This window comes from Rhynchophorus ferrugineus, unplaced genomic scaffold (assembly GCF_030347505.1).
Source record: "Rhynchophorus ferrugineus isolate W39M unplaced genomic scaffold, kcgeb_rfMv2 rfM8, whole genome shotgun sequence".
Classification (NCBI taxonomy): domain Eukaryota; kingdom Metazoa; phylum Arthropoda; class Insecta; order Coleoptera; family Curculionidae; genus Rhynchophorus; species Rhynchophorus ferrugineus.
In genome coordinates, this window is record NW_027472587.1 from 18,972,228 (window position 1) to 19,000,198 (window position 27,971).

Here is a 27,971-nt window from a genome sequence, read left to right on the forward strand (position 1 = left end):
CCCGAATCATCAACTTATCGTTTTTTACCAAAAAGTTTAGTAGAAAAGTCTGTTTATATGGCAGATATTTAAAAACGACAATATATGCCGTTTTTATATTCATTTTTTCACCATGGAATGCTGGGACGTGAGTAACATTACACCCAAAGCTGTTAAAATCATATTTGAACATAATGAATCTTTATAAATGATACCTTCAAGCCGTACATGTTGAAATATGCTTGACCAAGTATAAGGTTTGAAAGATAAAAATAGGACCTTTAAAAAAACGTATAGCCAAAAGGAAAATTCATTCAAAGGTCTCGTTTAATACAACCCATTAATATTCTAAAAAAGATTTTATCATTAGTGATGTTAATTAAAACAGAAAAAGTAGTCTGGCACTTCATTAATTATAACGTTATTCCGTCTCGCAAATCCGGTTCTGTCAGACCGGGAAAATTGCTCACCGCAATTAAAGAAAACAAACAAACTAACAAATACTCCATTTATTACTAATTGGACTATCTAAAATAATACACATATAGTTTATGAGATGTATCGGTGTATTCTATAATGTAATAACGACCTCAAGAAAAAAGAATAACTCCAGATCTATTAAAGAACAATCAAAATAAAGCGTGGCCCAGGGCATGGATACGGAAAAAATATCGATATATTTCGATATTTTCTGAAAAAAGTATCGATATTTTCGACCGATGTTTTTTTGGCCGTTATATCGATATTTTTTTAGCCGGTATTTTTCGATATTTTTTTCGAATAAATTAAATATCATTTTTAATAAACCTTTAATAGTTTTATTTAATTTTAAATGTTTATTTAAAGTTACATAATATATTTTTTAGGCTATTACTTCACTATTTTTATTTTTCTTTAAACGTATCGATATATTTTTTTGTAAAATATCGATATACTTTATACTTATTACAAAAAAAAATATCGATATATTTTTTTTTAATATCGAAAACGATATATCGTTATTTTAAAAAATTATTTAAAGTTAAATAATATTTTTTTTAGGCTATTACTTTACTATTTTTATTTTTCTTTAAAAGTATCGATATATTTTTTTTGTAAAATATCGATATACTTTATACTTATTACAAAAAAAATATCGATATATTTTTTTAAATATCGAAAACGATATATCGTTATTTTTTAAAATATCGATATATCGAAATATCTATATTTTTTTCGGTGGCCAACACCCCTAGCCCACGGCTTCCTCATTTGAATAGAGAGTTGCCTATCTCCACTATATGGTCCAGTATGAAGTCAACATCCCGCGTTGTCAGCGATGAATTCTGCGACACGAATCTGAAAAAGTTCGGCAAACTTTTCAGAGGCTGATAGTTCAGCATCACAGACCCGTGATTCACCATGACGGCTTTGATCTGCGGCGCCACCTGTGGACATAAATCATAAATGTAAACATTAGTGTTCTGTGGTATCGATTATATGGAGTTGCGACAGTCCACCGCTAGGGTTCAGCACAATTCGTAAAGAAAATTTATTCATAGATGGCACCTCTTGTATAATAAACATTTTATTTCCGTATTTCCATTATAAAAACTCATGTACATTATTATTTATTCGTCTGGTTTTAAATCTAATACAAACTGAACAATACTAACGCTATTAATAAAGATATCTTTGATCAATTTGTGATTATATCACCATAGATGTCAGCACCATTATATTGGCAACGAAAGTAATGAGTTCTACATTGATCTGGATGAAAAGAAACTCCAGATTTCTCAATAATATTATGATATATACTGTTAAGTAATAATAAACACGAGCTATTTATTATTGGAGCAAAAAGACAAACGATACTCCATCTTCTACACATAGATGGCGCTCGAAATACGAAATGCGGACTTCAGCATACTGCAGGATCAATAATTGCGACTCCAATCGGAATAAGGGCGTATATATATATATATATATATATATATATATATATATATATATATATATATATATATATATATATATATATATATATATATATATATATATATGTATGTATATGTATAAAACTCACTTTTGTTGACCCTATATGGTGTTATGTAAATAAAATTGGAAACCGGAGTTTAGCCAGATCGGGAGAGCCCTCCTTAAAAGGATCATGGCGTTTTAAGGGTGGCTATAAAAGTAAACCAGCGCCAATCCTACCGCAGCTATCGTGATGTGTCTGTTTGTCATAAAATTGGAGAAAGAAACGCGCCAGATTGTCCATTATGTTGAGCGTTTAAGACCACCGATGCGGCCGTAAATGTTTAATTGATGGAAATAAAAGGAAAATATTGATGAGAATGAGGCGGGATAAAGGACGCAATTAAAGGAGGTCGTCAATTGGTGATCTGTCTAAGTTCGGAGTTTATATCTAATCCAGATATGTTAAGCCAGCAGTTTTTTTTTAGATATTATAGATACTTTCATTTAATATAAGTGAAACATTATTTGGTTTGTTTGTTTTTGGTTAAAAATGATTTTCTGTCAGTACAGAATCACAGGTATAAGTACCGGATAACTTGCAAACAATTCATGTATTCCATTTGTTTGGTGTCGTGAATCTATTATGGTTAGGAGTTAGTATGCGAAGAAAGTGAAGCTCTCACATCCCAAATCAGTTTTGTATTGGAGGAAAATGCAATGATTGGCTAATACAGAGGGTGCTGTATGGTTATAGCATAACATCTATTCTTCTTTGGGTTGTCATAGAATATTTATGTTCCATTGGACATCTCTAATTATAACCCAATTCAAAAACCTTGTTTTTTCTTTTACCTTTCTGGTAGGTACTGGCAAAATAAATTAAATTAAAACAAACCGACTTCAATTGCCTGTAAATCATTATCATTGATTTCAATACAACGGAAATTGCTTCCAGCGCAACTACCTATTATTATATGAGCTTTTCTTACATATAATAGGGATATTCGTAGACATATACGGACAAAGATAAGTCTTTAAATAAGACATTAAACTACTTAAGTTAAAATTAAGAGTAATAGTTATATATTAGATTCCTGAGTATTCTACAGTGGTTTTGTAAACTTCTTCCAGATATTTAATATATGCATAATATAACTATATTATCTATTCGCGCATTACACTCTACATAAATGCTGATATTTTCATTATCATATTATAATAACTTTTCTAGATTTAGCAAGAAGTATCTAAAAAAATGTGTAGGGTAACTGAACAAATATCATTTTTAATATTTCGTAGAACTTTTAGCTGTAAATATAATATGATTATAACATGTTGTCAAGTCTACTCAAAGTTATTTTGTACATTCACCATCCAAATTTGTGACGTCAAAACGTCGAAATGTTGTCGCATCAACTCTGAGTTTTAGTTCAGTTGGGCTTTGATACACAACAAAATTCTAATCTAAATAAAATATCTGAATAAAAATGTTATCAAGTATAATTCATTTTCACATTATACTACATCTAAACACTACAGTTAATTATACAGTCACAATAGTTAATAGATTATAGTCATAACCTCTTATCACCATTGATTTCAACAAGTGATTGAACTAATCAGACAGCATGGTGTGTCTTTTTAACTAGAATAAAATGAGAAGGAAAATATTGTCTGGTTCTGAAAAGAATTTACAAATTGCGATAGGCAATACATTAAACATCTTGATGACGTATGTACAAAAAAACTTTGAATAGACTATAAGTACTTTTGTTTCCATTAAAATATCGTAGAGTTTTCTACAGTTGTAAAAATAAATAGAAGAAAAGTTACCTATCTTACTGGAAGTGAGTTTCTACATAAATACTCAGGCTTCAGGCATTTAGATTGAACGATTGAACGCGAGTTTCAGGAAAAATGGAAGCATATTTACAGGAAATTTTTATGGCCCCTTACCAAATAGGTAGTTTTGCCTACTCAGCTATGTTTGCTTTGTAATATTATTGTTCAATTTCGATTGAGACTCGATTTTTTAGCACTCTTTTATGCAAAAAAAATCCAAAAAATTTTGGGTGTCCAAATGGACTAAAATTTTCAAATCTGGTAAATAAAGCGGTGAAAAAAACATATAAACCATTATTTTTGGTCTATATTAAATAGTTTTTGAAATAGGAGTAAAATTCGAATTAAAATAATTTTCAGCAAAAAAAACTTTTAATCCATATTTCTTAATTATTTCTGAATTATTCAAAAATGACATTATCACCTTATTTGGCATTTAATTTTACATAAGTAGTCATATTTTTGGCTCTCGATCCTCCTTTAAATCAGAGTTATACGGAAAAGTTTGAAAATGGCCTAAAATCGCTATTTTTCCTGAGTATATATACGCAAAAATTGTTAAAAAAATTTTGACTTCCAAATGAGACGAAATCTTCATATTCTATGTATCTTGTGATGAGAAAATCGCCTATAACGTTATTTTTCACGTAGGGCTATTAGTTTCTAAGATATAAGCAAAATTGGGTTTATTAAGTATATAGCGAAAAAGATATTTTATCGGTAATTTCTTAAAACTCTCAAAGGTATAGTAAACGTAACCACACCATCTTATAAAGCACTTAGTTTTATATATGTACTGGTAATTTTAGAGATCTATATTGTGTCGTTTCACATTTAGAAGGGAAAGATCAAAATTTAATACCCAAATACGCTTATTGGTGAGCAGACATCTTTACTATTGGTTACAGCAATATACATAATAACGTTACACTATCCTATTTAGTATAAAATTCTACATAAATTCTATTTTTTATTAACATATCATCAACTTTTCTAGAGATATAGAACATATTAAACAAAAAATTAAAAAATAACACACTCAACTATTAACATTTTACATTACAAACAAAATGTTTAGAATCAAACAAGAAGAATCTTACTGTACAACACAATAAGTTAAAGCAGGTGTACCCCAGGGAAGTGTACTGTGGCCAGTTCTTTACCTACACTACATATGTGATATACAACAAATGGATAATGCCATGATCGCTATTATTAATAATATTAAGCGTAAAAAGTAATTATTCTTTAATGAAAGTAAAATATATTACTTAGATATACAACTATTAATTAGGATTTACCCCCAGGGGACACTACTTAAAAAAAAACGTAGAGCTCTGTTTTATAGGTGTTGTGGAAAAGAGTTCGCTGTAAATATAATCAAACACAACCCTAACCTACAAATTATTACGACTGTATAATTAATTGTAGTTTTAAGTCGATAACATATGCATTAGATGTACTATAATGTTAATATAAATTACACTGTATAACAGTATTTTTGTTTAATTATTTTATTTAGATTAGAAATTTGTTGTATGCCAAAGCCAAAATGAACTCAGAGTTGATCCGGCAACATTGCGACGTTTTGACGTCATTAATTCAGATGACGTTAGTACACTGTTTTATTGAACGAACTATGTAAAATAGTATAGGGGCAGTTAAGTACTATACTATTGAGGGATACTATTGAGTACAGCTAAGTATCTCGTATTTACAAAGTTCCATTGTGCCACCCGACCCCATTTTTCCGATGGTAAAACTAATAAATTTAGGGAAAAAACGGCCGAGGGCTCGTAATGACGGCTCTAACCTTTTGTAATTGGGCGTGGTAGTCGGCAATGTTCGGCCTCGACCTCAGATATCTCGGCAGGAACCAGAAGCAAACGTTCATGTATTGTCGTTCGGAGACCAAAGCGAATTCGGGCCGCAGGCTGACTTGACTCTCGAAATAGGCGGCCAGGTCCATGAGGACGTCGATGTGGCTGGCGAAGCCGCCGGCGCCCTGGGAAATAATACGAATAATCATCAGTTTTCGTGTTTACCGCCGTGCATTGTGTAAATATGATGTTAAGACGATATTAGAAACGCGTTCCGGCTCCAATTGTAATGAAGTTTCCATTTATTCTATCGGAAAACTCGTCCGGAACAAATATAATACAGGAATATAAAACAGGAATTTGATATATTTAATATTTAAGTTGGTATGTCGAGTTTTAATAAGTTTTTTTTTGAAGAATAAATTGGAATCATCATAGGCTGTATGACTATTTTTCAAAAACCACTTTATAACAATTCTATGTATTTACTTTACCTGAAATAAAAGTTATTTCTACAAAGGGAAAATATATTTGCAAGAAAAATTGATTTTTGAAATAATGAATTTTTGAATAAAGTGTAAGTACGCGCTAAAACGGTCCAAATCCCCGCGTGATGTAGTTGTTTTAGTTGCACTGGATGATTTATATACATAATTTTAATAATTCTGTGTTATAATTAGACATTTTATCTTGCATTGACGGTATCATGGACTTAAATGAAATTATACATCGCTATAAACCCCAAATAAGTTCTTATTTTCGTTCCACGGCAGAAAAATATTAGAAGACGGGAACCAGCCAGTAAATTTTGAATATCGGTAATTTGTTCACAACAATAATATCAGCCCAATTCAAAATATATACTATTTTAAAAAGTGTCGATCTTAAGTTGCGCCAGGTACAGAATTGTATTCTTGACAATTATTGCAACGTGACCGAGCTCTGCCCTGCAAGAGGATGACTTTTCGTGTGTTACTCGCTATTACTGATATTTTTTGCCAAGATAGGTCTTTCATCTTGTTCAATTGATGTTGGTAAGCAACTGCAGTATCATTTTCGTTCAGTCTTAGCAGTACCTCATGTATTATGACCACTTATTCCGGTTTGGAATCGATAGGGATGACTCTGAGTATATTTATTTCTTTATTTGTTATTTTAAAACAAAAGTGACAGACGACGAAAATGCAACTTGGTCCTAATATTCTGTTAAAGTCCGAATACTCTTAAAAACATCGTAGTTAAATCACGTTATAACGGCGAAAATTCTTTTCTGCCAATTCAACGGCATAAAATGTATTCCTGTTTGAACAGGACAAGGAAGCTGAAAAAAAAAACTTAAATCTCCCGTAATGCTGGATGAAAAAGGGGAAGCGGGCGTAACCTTTCTTTTTGTGGACCATATCGGTAAAAATCTTTTTTCATCCGTAAAAGAAACTGCGGGAGTATATGAAAATGCTTTTATGGTATTTTCGTGGCGATTTCCTTTCTGCCGCGGTGGAAATTTGCGGTTGAAAATTTGAATTTTATTACTGGATGGTGGGCGGCGACGGAAATATGTACAAGATCGCGTTGTAGTTGGGATATTCGATATTTTAAAAGTAGGAACTGAGCAACGAAGGCACGAAATCCGTATTTTTAAATTATTTCCATACGAGTTCTAATTATTGAATATTTGGTGTTTGATTTGAAGGAATCATCAAATGTTTTTAGAATGTTATGGTTATGCTACTTCCCATAGTTGGTTTTGATAAATTTAAAGTGGTTAATTTAATGTCAATGGTAAGAATGACTTAGAAAACCAAGGGAATTCGAAGACAATGAAATGTAAGACATATTAGATAAAAACCCAACTCAAACTCTCAAAAATCTTTCAGACATCTTAACATACGAAGCAACCAAATTACTACCATAGGAATATACTGAACATGCCATTTCGAATATAGCGGTTTCTTTGCTTTTCACACGATTTCAAATGGCCAAGAAGTGCTAAAATAAATGAATTATTGGATTTTTAGCAAACCAATAGAGTTCTTTTGAGGCGGGCGGTAACAAAATTTTGTTACGAATATAAGAAAAAGTTGTAGGAAAATATGGATAAAATTTTGATTAATATGAATTTTAATACCAGAGAGAGACAACGCAGCAGGTTAAGTTGGTTAGATTTTTCATTTTTGTAGCAGTGGAAAACAAATTTGTAAAGTGAAACTCACTTCACTCAACGAACATTAAATTCAAACTTATTTTTAAGATTAAGGAGGAAAAGAAGCGTGAATATAGGCGACAGAGGTGTGGTCTGACAATAATAACAAAGAGATTATCTGACGCAGAAGCAATTATTGGCAACATAACAAATTTTGAAAAAAAAGCTCGACTCGGTGTGATATTGATGCAAAATAAACAACGAGAAAGAAGAACATACCACTCCGGAAAAAAAAACTGAAGAAAACCAAGTGCAGAACTGGAAGGAATGCGAAGATTGAAAGAAGCTTAAATATGGGAAGGGGAACATAGGAAATGTTGGACACGATTATTAATATAATACCTGAAGTTTTTGAAGGCGAATAAATAACAGTGCTTGGCGAAATAAAGGAAGAACGATGAAAATATAGGGAGGACATGGACAAGAGCATGAAATTAGGGCTAATTAAGATAGAAATTAATTATCCTATGCGTACATAGGGTAAATAAAAAAAATCCATTACATAAGGTAATTAATTATTAATTAAACTTACAATGAAACAAATAATATACACTAACGAGGACCGATTTTGATGAATTTTTGTGCGTGGAAAACTAATTGGAGAATTGGCTTGATTTACTACCAGATCCGGTAGGTGGCATCATTATCACGTGTCTCTATACTGCTGATATTCCAACAATAAAAGAAACAGTACTTGGAACATTTTCTGACGATACAGTTGCCATGGCAAAAGATGTACCTCTGTCTGAGGTTGTAGAAAAAGTATAAGTAGCGATCAACAAGATCTGCAAATGGAATAGAGACTGGAAAATACAGTGTAATAGCTCCAAATTTGTCCATATTAATTTTGCTTTGCGACAAAATGACAGAAACCTAATTAAACCCTATTATATTGACGGATGCCCGATTCCTCGCAGTATCAGCCAAATACCTCGATAGTAAGTTAAACTGGAAATCCCGTGTTAGACAAAAAGCAGAGCGCATTAGGCTTATAGTCTAGAAACTGTACTGGTTAATCGGAAGATACTCTAAACTTGACCTAAAATCAAAGAGATTAGTTTATCAGTCAATCATAAAGCCTATTTCGACCTACGTCAAACCAAACATCAAACCAACTAGTAATCCAACGCACCCAAAAGAAAGTTCTATGATTAATGACCTCGAACTCAAATGAATACACACAGTGATACAAGATTTCAGAGAGAGCAACGTGGAAGCGATACAACTACTGGACAACAGGCAGGAAATCAGAAGATTGAAGTGAACCAAACCACACGAACTTCTTTAGGTGTATAAGCGTATTCTTAACTCTAGCTTAAGTAGATTAGTTTTATTTTAGTTTGAGAAATACATACTGATGTATTAAACCCGTACTCGCCTTGCTTGTATATTAGTGTACGTATAACAGAACAGTAGTAATACATTAATTTGTAAATTAATATAGTACTAAGCATATCTAATATAAGATATATTATCACGAGCATCATTAAAATTAAAACCGTTCGGTAAAAAAGGAAAATATAAAAAATCTTTAGGAAAAACTGTATATTGAACCAGGCGATAAATAACGTAGTGACTCTACACTTACGATAATGGTCCACTCTTAGTGAGGTGGTATGTTTCTCATTCAACCTGCTCGCCTTTCAGCATTTTTATGTCGGGCTTCGCTAGGTCGGCTCGCAAAGGTTAATTATGAAATATGGCGTTTTTAGCTCCGCGTCCTAACAAAACCCCGTGTATATCTTAGAAAATGGACGAACGAGAAAATGAGCCGACCAACTTTTATATCAGCTTCACAAGCAGTTGATTTATGTCCGTGTTTCGCGTTAAATTCACTTAGTTCGACTTAAATTGTTGCGCCGCTCTTGGGAAGTTCATGTACGGACATAAAACATCGTCGGCTGGTCATGTAAAATGAAAAAGAACAAGAATTTGGTCACCTTTAAAGGTATAGTGATTAGTTTTTGTTTCCAACAGCTCTTATACAATGTTCTTTATTGATGATATCAATCTAGCAAATTAAGACTAATAAATTAGTTTATTTATACTATTCGCCGAATTGTGGTTGAAAACGCGGCATATCAAAGCAAATGAGACAAAATCTACTCATGTGACATTCACCCTTTGTAGAAGAACATTCCCCTCAGTAAAATTTAATAAATCTGAACTTCCGCTAGCAGACAACGTTAAATATATGGGAATGCATTTAGATCGACCTTTGACATGGAGTAAAACATATAGCGATCAAATGCAAACAGCTTGGGCTTAAACTAAACCAAATGTACCGGCTTATAGAGCGTAAATCTAAATTATTATTAGATAACAAGGTTTTGCTGTATAAGTTAATACTTGGGCCCATTTGGACATATGGTATTGAACTGTGGGGTACAACCAGCAAATCTAACATAAATATTCTTCAGAGCAACAAACTGATTTAGTGCGATATACCCATAGAACCCATAACGAGTGTGATTCGGAGTGTTAGTGCGAAGTACTCTGAAAGACTATTATTCCATCCCAATGCACTCGCCAAACAGTTAATGATTCGCGATGATAGTGTATTGCAAACTACCATACGAACTAATTAATAGACACATAGAGTGAGATTTAATAATCTCTAGAATAAGCTAAAATAGTTTTAGAATAAGTTAGAATAGTATCTAGAATAGGATTTAGATTATAAGTTGTACAGCAGATTGTTGTCGTCTAGTAGATTAATAAAAAATACTATTGTTCTATGGATTTAAAGTCACAAAGTACTTTTCCGACGATCGACACTTTGGGCTTAATATTTATGTCACTGTTTTTAAGGTGCACTGAGTTTTAGTTTTAACTCAATTGAACTAGATCAAATATGTTTATTATCTTTAATATTCTGACTACGTCAATATCATCTAGGAGCTGGAGGAGCTATTGTATTGGTCTCTGTTTATGTCTTAAACAGCAGCTCTTTCAGGGATGTAAGTTATCTCTTTATACACTTTTAAATCATCACTTAAATAATGTAACGATGACACGAAGGGATCTAACAGTATTTTCAGGCAAGATTTGTTATTTCAATTTGTGTACAGTCAAAATTGTTTCAAAATGGAATATTAGATCACCCTGGGAAAGACCCTAATAAAAGGAGCGTAAAGACAATAAAAATTGAGGGAAAGAGGTAAAAGTTAGATAGGACCATTTAAATAGGCTTTTTTAATAATAATATTTTTTAATTGTTGTTCTTTATGCTAGAAATATGAGTGATTTTATTCCTTGGCCAGAGTTAGTAATTTCCTCCAAGTTTAAGACCGACTAGCATGGAAAAATGCACCATAAGTGTTTGCACTCGTTCGAAAATCAGTTGTTAGCATTAGTAGAAAATATTTTGGCTTCAAAAAATGATAGGTAATAGGTCAAATGGCTGAACAATGCGGCCACATTAAATAGAGTAAAATATACACCTAAATCAAGAAAGGTGCACAAAGCAGGAACTGTTTAGAAATGTGGAAAGAGGGATTGACTTAAAATTGACACATGGTGGAACTATAAACTAGATTTAGATTGGAAATTAACACTGTAGTTATTACAAGGTGACAGTGACTGAATGAAACTTTCTGGATGTAGAGTATATCATCTATAGAGAATAACTGTAAAATATCCTATTGTAGGGTGTAAAAGATTTATGTGCATAGATATGCGTGTAATTGTACAGAATATACGTGGCAGTATTCGACTCGATATTGTATAATGACTTCGGCTTAGGTTTCCAATTCCTTGTTAGTTACTGCGAATTATTTTATTCGCCAAACTCAATTATTCCTCTATTAATATAAACTATTCTCGACGACGATATTCCTGATGGAGACCGATGATGTTTAACCGTTCCTCAAACACGAATCCGAGAGAAAAAAACCTTTTAATAAAACACTATTTACCCTCTCTAACGTCGGAATGGAAGTGCCCCTTTTCACGGTCGCGAGGTAAACAGACCGTTTTAAAAGCGAATATAATTTAAGTAAATTTCGCATTTGCATCCATATTCCCATCCGTTTTCGTGGGAGCACCTACTGGCTCCGAGATCGCTTTTTATTTGCAAGCGAAATTAAGCAAACACTAAAATATACAAGAGGCGCTTTTAATGTATCGTCCTGATGCTATCTGGAAGATAAATAAAGCATGATGAACCTGGTGCAGTTGTGGTTGTGGCCGGGAGGCTGTAAAATATATAGCAGTAAGTTTGGAGCTCCGTTTGGGATGAATCAGGTGTTTATTGAGTTAGATTTTATTAAGTATTTGAAAAACTTCTCTTAAAAGGCTTAAAGCTAATCATAGATAGAAGAAATCTAATAACTGAACATTAATTTGGTTTTATGAACAATCATTCGACAATTTACCACGTATATAGGATCACAGATATCATTGGAAGAGTCTACGAGGACCAAAAAATTTATTATAAATCCTAGCATAAAGGACTGGAAGGAAGTCCAACCTCTCAGCCAGGAAGTTTAGAGTTAATTAAGAAAAAGTTTATTAAATGAACCCAGATGAAGAAAACAAAGGTCAACGACAGTATATTCAAAGTCCTTTTGTACATACGTCATCAAGATGTTTAATGTATTGCCTGTTGCAATTGGTATGTTTGTTTTAGAATTAGACAATATTTTCCTATTCATTTTATTCTGCTTAAAAAGAGACACAATGTTGTCTGATAAGTACGATCTTGTAACTGAACTAGCCTGTCAAAGTCGTCCGGTTGTCAAACCTTTGCAAAATTATTCAAAACAATAGTCAATAGTAACTTATTATTACTGTGATAGAAAATTCTAAAGACAGACAAAACAGATTGCGCCTCTAATGAGTTGAATAGGAGGCCCCTATTGCCACTAAAATTCATTAGAGAGGTAAGAATCTTATATCAAATAATAAATTAAATAATTTTTGTTAAATGCAAACGCTTGCAATTTTTTACAGTACAATTGTTAATTAGATAGATTAGGCCTTCAGGGGATACAACTACAAACGCTCCTAGAACTCTAACTCACAGGTTGTATGGAAAAGAGTTCATTGTTAATATAATTAAACGCAACCTTAACCACAAACCATTATAACTGTGCACTTAATTGTAGTTTTAAGCCCTTTGATAATATATGCATTTGATTTACTGTAATGTTAAAATAAATTATATTTAATGACAGTATTATTGTTTAATTATTTAATTTTGATTAGAATTTTGCTTTAAGTCAAAATGTACTAAAACTCACAGTTGATGCGGCAACATTGGGTCATTAATTCAGATGACGCGGGTTAGCTGAAGATCTGAATAGACTATAGCTAAATATCTAGTTTTAGGTCACCACAGAAATAAATTATAAGTTAGTCTGTAACGACTATTAATAATATAATAGTAAATTAAAAAAAAACATTTTTTTTACAAATGTAATAACTGACAGTGTAATCAAGCTAACGAGTAATCACACGAGACATTTTACAGCGTTATTTCTTGCCGAACCTATACTGAATTTAATAAAATTTTATTGGATTTTTTATTAAAAAAAATTTTCCGCTTTATTTTATTAGTAACTATCCTCGAAAAAAAGCAACAGTGCTCGTAATATAAACAATAAATCACTCGCTTTTATAACTCGCAATTTATAATATCACGTATACCATAATAACAAGCACCTTTAACAGCAATGCTATATATCCAGGGTCGTTATTTATTCAAAAAGCTTTTACGTGTTTTCCTTTATATTAGAATGTAATCCTAATACTTGGCGTAAAAATAATGAACCGGCTGTGGTAAATTCGCGTTAGCGCTAGGGGAATAGGTGGCACAATGTTGATATTCTCATACTAGTTTTGAGCCATTTCAATTCAGACCTCGGACATCGTGTCGTACAAACGTAACCACCACATTGTAGAACCATTGCATGTTTGGCGAGGCTTATAAACAATAGGCGACAATATAATATTTAAATATACTTTATATATAAAACTATTCGAACGAATTAGAAAAAATATCATTATTTTTCTAGTGATTTTATTGATTTATCCATTATTGATCTTTTACTAATTATTTTAGTTAATAAAATACCTCTACTTTCATTGGTTTACAATACTTATTTCCTCTTCGACGTGTTGTTGGTTTGACCATTGTTGGTTTGGCAGTGATCCAATGGTCGATCCATTTTTGCACTACTTCAGCGTTTCGAAATGATATGGCAACTAAGCTGTGCTGCATTGGTCTGTACAAGTGGTAATCAGTAGGCGCTATATCTGGTGAGTGCTTCGGTTACTTGCCATCGCTGATATTTTTGGTAACAATACGTCATTCAGTTTGTTCAATTAGCGTTGATAGATATCTGCAGTAACAATTTCATTCGGGTTTAGCTGGTCTTAATACAGTATACATTGCTACATTGATCCCACGATATCCACAACAAGATTTCATGGTCATAAATATTCAGATATCTATAGCTATCTCTCCTCGGCTAATACACGACTTCTTGCGCTTGGGATAGTCGCATTGCGCCACAGAGAACTAATTTTTTGTCTAACAAGTAATGGAATCGCGATGTTGAGACATTTCTTTACTATTGTATGTAAACTTCTGGAAATAATCTGAACGTCTGGAGCTTCCAAGCTTTTTGAAAGATGGTTCGAGATAAGATTTTGTTCAGTTAGTTACCGACTTCTTGTTTCTTGAGTTCAATCATTTCAGTGTGGAGGATATGTGGTTTTAACAAGACGACATGTACAGCTGATGTTATTAACGATTCATTGAAGACACCGTTGGCGAAGTCATAATTTCACGTCTTGTACCTGTGAGTTGGTATCCAAGGTTGCACTAGACTATTTTAATGTACTAAAGAGTCGTCTAATTCGTTCAAACAATGGTTAATTGTTAATAGTACAGTTTTATTTCTAACTGTTTCTGTAAAAAAAACATTAGATCGAATTGAAAGGGTATCAAAAAACAGTTAAAACAACTGAACTAGCCTGTCAAAGTCGTCCGGTTGTCAAACCTTTGCAAAATTATTCAAAACAATAGTCAATAGTAAGTTATTATTACTGTGATAGAAAATTCTAAAGACAGACAAAACAGATTGCGTCTCTAATGAGTTGAATAGTAGGCCCCTGTTGCCACTAAAATTTATTAGAGAGGTAAGAATCTTTGCTAATATTAAATAATTTTTGTTAAATGCAATGTTAATTGCAATTTTTTACAGTACAATTGTTAATTAGATAGATTAGGCCTTCAGGGGATACAACTACAAAGGCTCCTAGAACTGTGACTCACAGGTGGTATGGAAAAGAGTTCATTGTAAATATAATTAAACGCAACCCTAACCACAAACCATTATAACTGTGTACTTAATTGTAGTTTTAAGCCCCTTGATAATATATGCATTTGATTTACTGTAAAGTTAAAATAAATTATATTTGATGACAGTATTATTGTTTAATTATTTAATTTTGATTAGAATTTTGCTATAAGTCAAAATGTACTAAAACTCACAGTTGATGCGGCACCATTGGGTCATCACTTCAGATGACGCGGATTAGCTGAAGATCTGAATAGACTATAGCTAAGTATCCAGTTTCAGGTCACAGCAGAAATAAATTATAAGTTAGTCTGTAGCGACTATCAATAATATAATAGTAAATTAAAAAAAAAATAACTGAACTGAAATAATAATCTGAACGTCTGGAGCTTCCAAGCTTTTTGAAAGATGGTTCGAGATAAGATTTTGTTCACTTAGTTACCGACTTCTTGTTTGTTGAGTTCAATCATTTCAGTGTGGAGGATATGTGGTTTTAACAAGACGACATGTATAGCTGATGTTATTAACGATTCATTGAAGACAACGTTTGGCGAAGTCATAATTTCACGCCTTGTACCTGTGAGTTGGTATCCAAGGTTGCACTAGACTATTTTAAAGTACTAAAGAGTCGTCTAATTCGTTCAAACAATGGTTAATTTTTAATTGTACAGTTTCCTAACTGTTTCTGTAAAAAAAACATTACATTGAATTGAAATGGTATCAAAAAACAGTTAAAATGTAACGTAAGGTCCAGGCGCTGTTGCCATATTAACGAAATATCCTATAATATTAGGAAAAATGAAAAATTCCTCCCCCTGTAATTGCATTTGTCGCTGTTCGCTCTGTGATTCATTTACGCGAACATTCATCCGGTCTAGTAAGGATATTAAAACTGCAACGACCTGCACAATCGGTCCCGTTCCTCCATTCACGGCGCGCGACCGGGCTTCTCATCGATTTTTCATACAAATTTGCTCGCGGTTGAATGGTAATTTTTATTGAATTTTAATATTCTTATCGGAGCGGGCCAGATTTGGTCCCGAAAATCCCGATACCAATAATGACTTATTCAGCCGCAGCAGTCGCCCGATAATTTTATCGCTTTAATGCTTGGCCGCCCAGCTTTATTTAATATAAGCATTTTTTTTTCACTTTGGGTTTCCGACTCTTTTTTTCACATATTATCACGGTCTTTTTTAAATACTTAGGGGATATGAAATATGTGGACGCGTTCGAATCACTGAAGCTTCGATAACGTTGGTAATAGAAAAAAATTAAACATATATAGAGCTCAATCGCTCAATAAATATTTGGTCTAACCGAGTAAAATATTTTTTATAAGCTCAGCCATAAAAAATTTATTTAAAGATTGTTGACAGTTGATAATTTTTTGGATTCACTTCTATGGGATCCATAGTTCCTACATTGGAAAGAAATACAGAGGACATAACAAATGGTAGGTCACTTTAGTTATTAACAGCCAATTCGAATTAATAGCTTGGCATAATAGAGCCATTTTCTAATAAATTCTTCCATGTTAATTAATACGAAGCTATATACGTCCCGTCTATTCCTTTTGATCAATCATAATTATTTTCAAATCACCTAATCCAATCGCACTAGTTGTTCATGGTAAAGAGTCGTATTAACAGTTGGGCATAATAGAGCAGCTTATGATGAATATTTCCTATTCAATTCTATGGTTCTCCTTTTAACGGGTGACTAGACTCAGGTCTGTGGTGTCCATGGTTCTTATATTGGAAAGAAATCCAGAGAACATAACAAATGGTAGTCGTGCCAATCTTGCCTGGGGGAGAATAATGACCTTCCTACTGATCAGTGACAGAGATTGCTTAATTCAGTGGGCTCAGTAACTTTAGTTTTTAACAGCAGAGTCGAACTAATAGTTTTACATAATAGTGCAGTTTACGATGACCATTTTCTAATAAATTCTTCCCTGTTAATTAATACGAAGCTATATACGTCCAGTCTATTCCTATTAATCAATCATAGTTATTTTTAAATCACCTAATCCAATCGTACTAGTTGTTCATAGTAAAGAGTCGTATTAACAGTTGGGCATAATAGAGCAGCTTATGATGATTATTTCCCATTCAATTCTATGGTTCTCCTATTAACGAGTGACTTGACTCAGGTCTGTGGTGTCCATGGTTCTTATATTGGAAAGAAATCCAGAGAACATAACAAATGGTAGTCGTGTCAATCTTGCCTGGGGAGAATAATGACCTTCCTACTGATCAGTGACAGAGATTGCTTAATTCAGTGGGCTCAGTAACTTTAGTTTTTAACAGCAGAGTCGAACTAATAGTTTTACATAATAGTGCAGTTTACGATGACCATTTTCTAATAAATTCTTCCCTGTTAATTAATACGAAGCTATATACGTCCAGTCTATTCCTATTAATCAATCATAGTTATTTTTAAATCACCTAATCCAATCGTACTAGTTGTTCATAGTAAAGAGTCGTATTAACAGTTGGGCATAATAGAGCAGCTTATGATGATTATTTCCCATTCAATTCTATGGTTCTCCTATTAACGAGTGACTTGACTCAGGTTTGTGGTGTCCATGGTTCTTATATTGGAAAGAAATCCAGAGAACATAACAAATGGTAGTCGTGTCAATCTTGCCTGGGGAGAATAATGACCTTCCTACTGATCAGTGACAGAGATTGCTTAATTCAGTGGGCTCAGTAACTTTAGTTTTTAACAGCAGAGTCGAACTAATAGTTTTACATAATAGTGCAGTTTACGATGACCATTTTCTAATAAATTCTTCCCTGTTAATTAATACGAAGCTATATACGTCCAGTCTATTCCTATTAATCAATCATAGTTATTTTTAAATCACCTAATCCAATCGTACTAGTTGTTCATAGTAAAGAGTCGTATTAACAGTTGGGCATAATAGAGCAGCTTATGATGAATATTTCCTATTCAATTCTATGGTTCTCCTTTTAACGGGTGACTAGACTCAGGTCTGTGGTGTCCATGGTTCTTATATTGGAAAGAAATCCAGAGAACATAACAAATGGTAGTCGTGCCAATCTTGCCTGGGGGAGAATAATGACCTTCCTACTGATCAGTGACAGAGATTGCTTAATTCAGTGGGCTCAGTAACTTTAGTTTTTAACAGCAGAGTCGAACTAATAGTTTTACATAATAGTGCAGTTTACGATGACCATTTTCTAATAAATTCTTCACTGTTAATTAATACGAAGCTATATACGTCCCGTCTATTCCTATTAATCAATCATAGTTATTTTTAAATCACCTAATCCAATCGCACTAGTTGTTCATAGGAAAGAGTCGTATTAACAGTTGAGCATAATAGAGCAGCTTATGATGAATATTTCCTATTCAATTCTATGGTTCTCCTTTTAACGGGTGACTAGACTCAGGTCTGTGGTGTCCATGGTTCTTATATTGGAAAGAAATCCAGAGAGCATAACAAATGGTAGTCGTATCAATCTTGCCTGGGGGAGAATAATGACCTTCCTACTGATCAGTGACAGAGATTGCTTAATTCAGTTGGCTCGGCCACTTTAGTTGTTAACAGCAGAGTCGGATTAATAACTTGGCATAATAGAGCAGTTTATGATGGCCATTTTCTAATAAATTCTTCACTGTTAATTAATACGGAACCTATGTAAGCATCGAGCTTCTTTTGTTATCTCTTCTATTTACCAGTTATTTTTTAAATGACCTAATCCACTCTTACTAGTTCTTAATATTAAAGAGTCATATTAACAGTTTGTTATTAACAATAAATTATCGAATGAATAGTTTGACATAATAGATTAGCTTATGATGAACATTTCCTCTTTATTTCTATTTAACACTTGCGGTCAATGGGGCTTTGAAACCATTTGTAAAGCTTTAAACACGATTTATTTTGCATATTATCATCGTATGTAATTCAATTTCCATCGCCCTTATTTATTCTTTTAAATATTATTTCGGTCTTGTTTTTTTTTTCAGGTATTCACTAGTAAATTATTCAGTATTAATTAATATGGAACCTACGTAATCATCGAGATTCTCTTAAAGTTTTGAAGTTTTAAATCTTTTCCTATTGATATAGAAATTTTTTATATGAGCTGGTTCAATTAAAGTAGTTGTTAACGGTTTAGTTGAATTAATAGTTTGACATAATAGTGTAGCTTCAGTCCTATCAAACACCTAGCGTCGATGTAGGTTTTCAGGAGTTTGGGAAGCTTCTCCTCCTAATTCCTGATCTTAATCCTAATTATTTTTTTCAATATTTACTTGTTTCTTTTGATTCTCTATTACATTTTTCAGAGTTAACTGATATGGAATCTGAATAAAAATAAACTTTCCTTTGCTATATTTTCTTTGTCTAACGTAAATAACTCAAAACTGTTTAATGATTAATTATTCATCCACTTCTTTAACGAACAATTAGATTGACGTTCAACGAGAAGGACCTTCTGGAAACTGGAGAAGTTTACACCGACTAAATCCGGCATGTTAACGTTCAGACGCGCTATATTATGACTTCATTGAATAAGTGTTGCCAGATAGATGCGATTTTAAAGCTATCTGTTAAGAAACACTTCGTTTTCTTATGTTCTCTTCAGATAATTTATTTTAGAATGTTTAATGAATGTGTGTCCTCATTTTAAACCCAACATTTAATTTAATTTTCCCAAAGTAAAAAGTCTAAAAGCGGCGAAGCTCATATAACAACAAAAACAATGTATTTGACTATTACCCGACTCACTGATATTGTTCTGAATATCTCAGGTATATTACCCGAAAGATCCATGAAATCCATTGAACATATTCGAGTTATTCCTTAGTAATTGACCAATCTTACCTTGGCCTTCCACATGAACCAAAACTTGAAGACGTCACATTTTCTTCCGCACTGTAAATATCGGTCTCCTACATCATAGGTAGCGTCATAATATTTGTCTTTTTGAAATAGGTATTCGGCACCCCTGGAATGACATTCGTGGAGGATCTTCTTATCCTTAACGAGTAACATGGAGCACTGCTGGGGAACTGCTAGAAGCTTATGGGGGTTGATGACAATGGAATCTGCATTTTCTATACCATTCAACTTAGATCTGTAACAGTTGTAATGGCATATTTTTAATATCTATGTGAAGCCCACAAAATATTTATAGTAAAACGTTAGAGTTGGAAAACATTCTACTCTTTACTAAAAGCTCTAAATAATTATTCTTGTAATCTATATGCAAAAACATGCAAAAAGTCATGTATTCTATAGATTTGTTTAGTTTCATATATATCCCTATTCAAATCAGATCGTATATACATATATTTTCTGTTATATAAACCGCAAAAATTTCATAGTCGCAATACGTTTTACTAACCCAATTTTCACCCAGTTTAGTGCATGGACGTTCCAGCTGCAAATGCCTTCGTACAGGTTTACTTTATGTCGTTCGTATCGCGCTTCCGGCTTCATCATCCGACCCTAGTTTACCAAGAATCCGACGTCCTTTTACGACAGTCCCATTCCACCGAAACGTGGATATAAAAGTGGAGCTATTTCACCAACCGACGAAAATTAAATGTATTATTAACGCTCGACTTGCACGTCCTTCCTACCCCTTCCCCTGGGGGTGAGTGTGGTAGCGCCCGCCACTGTCTTTTGTGTTCCCGGTCGGGGTTTACGGCGACTGATTTAGTGCTCTCTCGTTTTTCTGCGAGAAAAACAACGGATAGTGCGAAGAAAACTATCCGAGAAAGGTCGGATTTAAATTTGCATAGCCGCTTTTGACCGACGCGGCCTTTCGGGTTGAATTATCGGCGTCTATTGTTCGAATTTCGCCCGCAGCGTCGTGTTTTAGAAATAATACGCGTTAGTTTTCGCGAATTTATCAATTATGTTCAACGCTCGAACGCTGCGAACTATTATTTTGACCAGGGTGTTAAATTGGTTTGAGGGGACCCTGACGTGTGATGACGCCGGTTTATTTCGGCTTGTTTAATCTTAAAAATGGATTGTTGCTCGTTAGTCTCGCTAAGACTCGAGAACGGATGGACCGATTTAGCTGGTTTTGGTTTTGGACCTTTTATGGAAATCCAGGGAAGGTTTATATGGTAACAAAATATGGAATATTCTCTCAAAAATAGTAAAAGCTGTCATCAATAGTTTCACTGTGAGAAGGGATTATTTACGGGTGTATTCGAAAAATTATTTTGTGACTAAAAATATTGAGTACTGATCAAAACTACCGGCTTATCCCACCTATCTACCTACTTACTACTATAGAGCTGCAGTTAGAATATATAATGTATTAAATATTACAGATAATCTTTCGGCACTAACCGTTTAATATTTTACCATGATTTATACTTCATAGACTCTGCTACTGCATATTTCGCAGTATATTAAAAAGAAATGAGCTTCATATGAGGCTCAAAAATATAGTGGTTGCTTAGACAACAATTCTAGTTATCACTCTACAAAGAATCGTTATTATTTAAACAAATTTTGACCCCAGTATGAACTTACATTTTGTAACTATAAGATAGCACCAAGAAAGTACTTCGCAACATTGCTAAAGCCTCATGGTATAATAAAAAATGACATCCACAAAGATCTAAGGGTACCAACGAGGAAGCTGAAAGCACAGAATTCTTTTAGTTAATATAGTTAAGTAATATATGAAAACTGTGTTACGCTTTATATGTATATAGAGTACATCCATCAAATACTAACTAAAATTGTGTCTGAAATACTAGATATGGATTTTAACAACAATATTAAGGAAACATTTCTAAATAGTGAATAACTAGTTGCAATATGTATGCCATGAGTTTGTTAAATTAAAAAAAATTTTCAGACTAAAAAGTTGCAAGACACTCATGTCAAGAAAACAGCTGATGAATTGTAGCAAGTAGCAAGACACCAAATGGATTTTATTCTACATACCAATCTAAAACTTTGAAAATCCTTTTTAGGTAGTCCAGAATGAATTTTTTCTTCTTCCTTTGGAAGTGTTTGCTTATTTCACCCTTGTTCCAATTCTAGCTAGGCAAAAATATTGCACTTTCAGGTATTTTGGTGTTAAAGTCAAGATATTTCAGAACCAAATTCCTTACCAATAAATTAAGATATTTATTATTGTTCTGTATATTTGAACGTAAAAATTCTTCTTTCAGAAAGATTTTTGACGTTATTGGTGACCTGTCAGCATAATATTGGCTAAGGTGCCAAATATACGGTATATATGACCAAACTATAGAGACTACTAATATAAATAACGGAAATTAGAATAGTCTTTAGAATAAGTTAGAATAGTATCTAGAATAAGATTTAGATTATAAGTTTGTACAGCAGATCACGTCTCAAGTTTTCAACGAATATTGAAAAATCACTTTACCATTTTATTTAGCGCAAATCTAGTAATCAGTTTATCAGCAATTAACAAAAAAAATCACGATGCTAGACAAGGTGACCTCTTAAATCATCAAAACATTATCAATAAATGAATGTTAATAACCGTTAAAATTACCTAAAATTGAAGCCATAACGATTCAATTGATCTATGACTTAATGCTAATGATAATTGCTATTTAATGCTACCAATTTTTGAATGGAGAAATCGTCATTCAATAATAAATCCCGAATAATGTGGTTAAGAATAAAGAATTGTTCATTGCTTCCTCGAAGAAATAATGTAGGGTTAATTCTAAGTAATGTATTAAGCTTTATAGTTATTAAACTGAAATCTGTAAACTTGGTCATTTCTATTAGTTAGTGCTGTAGTACTTAATGTTATGTTATACTATTATAGTACCTGTATTTTGGTGAAAACAAAAGCCCGCCTCCCCAAGCTGCATCAATATGAAGCCACATGTTGTATTTCCTGCATATTACGGATATTTCGTTTACTGGGTCGAAGGCTCCTCTAACTGTTGTTCCTGTTAAAGGAAGCAAAAAAGCAATGAAAGCATAATTTGTATTTCTAGGTGTAGGAGAATTACCCATGGTAGCGATAACCATCAGAGGTACTATTCCTTCTTCAATACATTCCGATATCTTCCGCTCCAAATCTTCAGGAACTATTTGACCTACATCATTAGCTTTTAGTGTGACCACATTATCTTCGCCCAGACCCAACAATGCACTGAACTTGAAGATGGAGTAGTGGCATTCATCTGAGGCGAATATTGCCAATGGTGGGGCAGATTTGTTTCCCTTTTTCTAACAAATAGAGAACGTAAACAGTGTGACTGATATTATTTGCTTTCAATCTTACTTTGATCTCAGGGTATCGATGGAACCTGGCCAAGTTTATAGCACATCCATTTGCGAAAGAACCACCAGGACAGAATATACCGTCACTCCATTGTGGTCCGATCATTTTACATACTTCGTTGATGATATGTTGTTCCATTAACGTAAATACCGGTGCTACTTCGTAGGTATAAACGCTGGCGTTGAGGGCATCTGTCAACCATTGGGCTGCCAATCCATAGGGGTCCAGCCTATAACATAAGACATAAATAAAATGAAGAAATAACTGTTTTGCAAAAACTAATTTTGATTTTGTCAAACATTAATCGATGATGATCTTTTCATCACTCTTCAGGTAAAATTATGTATCGGTTGCTAAGCCAGAGGCAACAAATAATAATTGGGTATTCCTAATCTTAGTCAATCTCTCTTAATTTTTGCAAAACCAAAAAGCAAGACGTTTCCTATTAATAAATACTACCTTTTTTTTAAACATCTGCTTCATTTTTGTCAGTTATTGATAGTAGAGAGTGGAGATAATATTCAGGCCATTTGAACAACTTATGATGAATAAGTTGTTTCTAAATCTTACGAAACACTTAACACAACCTTTTTCGCAAATTATTGCCGTTGACTTGTATGCAACCTAAGTATCGAGCTTCTTTTGAATATATATATATATATATATATATATATATATATATATATATATATATATATATATATATATATATATATATATATATATATTAAAAATTCAAATCAATTGATTAAATATAATGTTTTTTGCAATATTACAACGATGAAAAGCCATTCATAGCTTCCACGATATTTGGTAGGATCTACGTCAAAATTTCTATTCAAATAGAAGGATCACTGGAAATCATTGAAACTCAGAAGGTGCCGTGGATAACCACATTTAATGAGTTATAGACAGCTCATAAGACACAAGTGATCAGAAAAACTTAGATGTCTTTGTAAGAAGAAAAACAAGAATAATGCGGTCATATGAGAAAATGGGTAATAATATGGACTATATATTAGTATATATAATTATATAATATTTGATATAGCTAAAAATATTTTCTACTATCCAGAAACTAGCAGAATATTAAGAACTATCTCTAGTAGGTATAGATAATTCTAATAGTTGGGACTAATAATCTCATTTCTTAAAATAATTTTGAGACGATTAGTGGGGAATCAGCAAGATTTTCTCCAAAAATTGGGGAATTTGAGAAATTGGTATGCCATAGATGTTGATGAATATGGTAAATATACAGTAAGTGACCAAATTATTAGGTTCAGTACTCCTTATAGTTTATTGGTCAATTGAAAAGTGTCCGGCCTACCATAGCAAAACACATGCAAAATTAGTTTTTTTATTGAATATAATTATCTTCAAAGGTGGCCACAAACAACGATGAGTTTATGATCTGCAAAGGAAGTGATTATAATGGAGCAGCGGTTAATTGAAACGCTCGTTAGAGAATAGCATCACAATTCCTCCAGGAAGATACGAAAACATATATTGAGAGCATGCCTCAACGTATAGAAACTTCTAATGCAGAAAATTAATATAATAATATTAAAATTACTAAAACGAACGTTATAAAACTGTATTTGGTTTTTTTTGGTAGTTAATGCGATAGAAATAGATTACAGATAAAAATAAAAATATATATAATAGACCTTCTACTAATCATTTGTTACAGAAACTCAATTAAACTAGAAAACTAAATAATCTCAATATTGGCCACTTACTATACGAGAACAACAAAAAATTAATATCCAGAATATCCTAATAATGTTCCTTCTGTACAAATCATGCGACCGCTCACAAAGAAACGAAATCGCCGACACGAACTCGTCTTTATTACGTCAATACACGAATCATCCCCCCTCCCCTCGGCTGTTATTACGGGGATTACGCGCTCCCCCCTACTCTCCCGTGATTCGCCACGCGAGAGACACGGTCTCGGCGATCATCTTTCGAGGATGAACGAGATCGCGTTTTAATATCGGGCATAGACCGACCAAAAATCTCAATCAAATTTTAAAGGACGCGCTGAATATTTCACAAAAGCGAAATTTGTTTCCGCCGCTTCCACGACAGCCGAGATTTATTCACCCCCGAAGGGATACCGGACGGATTCGAGTGGATCGCTTCGATTGGATTGTTACAGATAAACATCTTATTCTCGAATGTACTGTCGAGCGTTCCTTATTGATAGTTGGCATTCCGGAGCAATCGGCCGATGTTGGTAACGGGCTGATGGTGATATTGAACGAGCAATCGTTTTTTAATTGAATAAAGAAGTGATTCGCAAGGGTTTTATTGAAAATAATATGTCTTGCTGTCAAGAAACTAGTAGAATATCAACAACTTACTCTTGTAGATATATGATTGTACTAGCAACAATTTATCGTCCTCCACAAAAAAGACTGTTAACTGAATAATAAACTCATGATATAGTATAATAGCTAACTCATAAAATGTAATTTAACATTTTAAATGAATAAATATATCCACAAAAAGGAATGCTAGTTAAATAATTAACTCAGTATATAGTATAAGAGCTAGCTTATAAAATATGATCAAAATTTTAAATGAATAAATATATAACTAAAACAGTCATTTGACAATCTGAGTAATAATAACTAAAATATTCCTTATCATTAAGAAAATAGTAGAATATTAACAATTTACTTTGTCAGATATATGATTGCACTTACAATAATGTATAGCTAACCAAATTACAACTACAAAAAAGGATGTTAGCTGAATAACTAACTCATAATATAGTATAAAACCTAATTCATAAAATATGACATTTTAAATTCACAAATACCCAGCTAAAACAGCCATTTGTGAAATTGAGTAATAATAACTAAAAATATTCTCTACCCTTAAGAAAATAGTAGAATATTAACAATTATCTTTGGTAGGTTCATGACTGCACTAGGAACGATATATATTGCTATCCAAATTACAACCAGAAAAGGAAATGTTATCTCAATAATTAACAGAAAATATATTATAATAGCATCTCATAATATATATAATATAATCAAAATTTTAAGTGAATAAACATGATTTTTATGTTACTTGTATATATAGAACGACTTCATATTTGAATATTCTCCATATTTATATTCTATAAAATATTACTGTTAATTTTTACACGGCTTTATCACTATTAATAACGAGTTTTTGAATAGTGAATGAGGAGTAGGTTTCCATCAACAACATTATTGAAACAATTATTGTATATTTTTTGGAACAAGAATAGAACAACAAAACGTTGAAAACTATTCAGACACTCTACAAATATATTGTGCGAAGAATTGCAGACTTATTAATAAATAAATATTTTGTATATATCAGGTGATCATATCATTCACATTCTTTATATTATATTTCTTAAATAACTATATATCATTCGTTAGTGAATACTGGCGTATTATGCTCTGTTTTGTGTGCAACTTATCGCGGCAGATTGTTGTATTTTCTGTTATTTTAGCAAGTAAATCGTTAATTACGACTTAAATATGAAAATAAATTAATTTCTGTGAATATATAAATCCGATTTCATTGGATAAATACGATAAGTCATCATCATTGTTCTTTATTCTTTAAGACAAAGAAACTGGAAGCTTGATTGTAAAGTATTTGTTGATACTTCAACTGATATCTTGGTGTTTTTAATTACATTAGGCTATTAGGAATAAGACATTTATAGAACAAAAAATAAATATGTTAGGAATGAAAATATAACGACTACTACCGATTAAGTAAATCAGAACAACCCAAAGATATATAAATACCATCAATGTCTCTAATTCTTACTTAATCATTGAATAACTTGTGGTACAAATATTGGCTTGCAATAAAACATTAAAGTAATCAGTAATTCAACGCTGCCAAAGCAAAGTTCTTCGAATAATTACTAATGCTAGTCGCTACGTAACCATCGAGGGGTTGCACGATGACCTTAAAATCAAATGTATATACGAAGTGATTCAAGATTTCACCTTAAAACATGAAATGAGGGAGTGAAATCACTTCCACGTAATGTGGAAGCAATACAGCTACTGGAGAGCACGCAGGAAATCAGAAAGCTGAAGCGAACCAAAGCACATGAACTTCTTTACTGTATAAGTGTATTCTTAGCTTTAGCTTAAAAAGTTTAGTTTTATTTTAATTTGAGAAGCATTTACTGATGTATTAGCCCCATATTCGCCTTGCTTGTATACTAAAGCAAGTACAACAGTATAGTAGTAATAAATTAATTTGTTACTCACCCAGAAAAAAGCTGGTTGATAAAATAAGGATGTCCGGTCTTCACGCTGTACTTCACCGTATCCTTGAGCAACTGCAGCAACTTCTCCTGGCTCTCCCCATTCTGTCTCACCTCGAAATCGAACTGCTTTTCCAAATCTTCGGGCGAGCGCCACAGAATAACCTTATCTTGCCGGGTGGTGAACACCACCGTTTTGAACAACAACTGGACTACTTTCTTCAAGAAATCCGCGTGTAGTTCTCGGCTGGGCAACGGCCTGAAATCGTCCATGTCTCCAACCGTTTCGAAAAGACTGAA

The 27,971-nt window shown here is 32.9% G+C and overlaps 1 protein-coding gene across 2 annotated transcripts; it reads right to left on the minus strand.

The window, feature by feature from the left end:
• Positions 1-527: 527 nt before the first annotated feature.
• On the minus strand, positions 528-27,953 carry LOC143200509 (cysteine sulfinic acid decarboxylase). Of its 2 annotated transcripts, XM_076410947.1 has the most exons (7): positions 27,676-27,953; positions 23,393-23,621; positions 23,118-23,337; positions 22,931-23,054; positions 19,972-20,224; positions 5,597-5,788; positions 528-1,406 (listed from the first exon to the last, which is right to left on the minus strand). In XM_076410947.1, exons 1-7 carry the CDS (start codon positions 27,942-27,944, stop codon positions 1,227-1,229), a joined length of 1,467 nt encoding a protein of 488 aa, XP_076267062.1. In that variant the 5' UTR covers positions 27,945-27,953; the 3' UTR covers positions 528-1,226. The 2 variants fall into 2 exon arrangements, with proteins under 2 accessions (XP_076267062.1, XP_076267063.1); XM_076410948.1 differs by lacking the exon at positions 5,597-5,788.
• Between the last annotated feature and the right edge of the window lie 18 nt (positions 27,954-27,971).

Bases quoted from the DNA above. Each gene is read 5' to 3' on its own strand.
- LOC143200509 (XM_076410947.1), bottom strand. From the start codon at position 27,944: ATGGACGATTTCAGGCCGTTGCCCAGCCGAGAACTACACGCGGATTTC. The intron at 23,055-23,117 runs GTAATTCTCCTA...TTCCTTTAACAG, and splicing joins GATGGTTATCGCTACCATGG to GAACAACAGTTAGAGGAGCC. The intron at 1,407-5,596 runs GTTAGAGCCGTC...TTATGTCCACAG, and splicing joins ACCACGCCCAATTACAAAAG to GTGGCGCCGCAGATCAAAGC.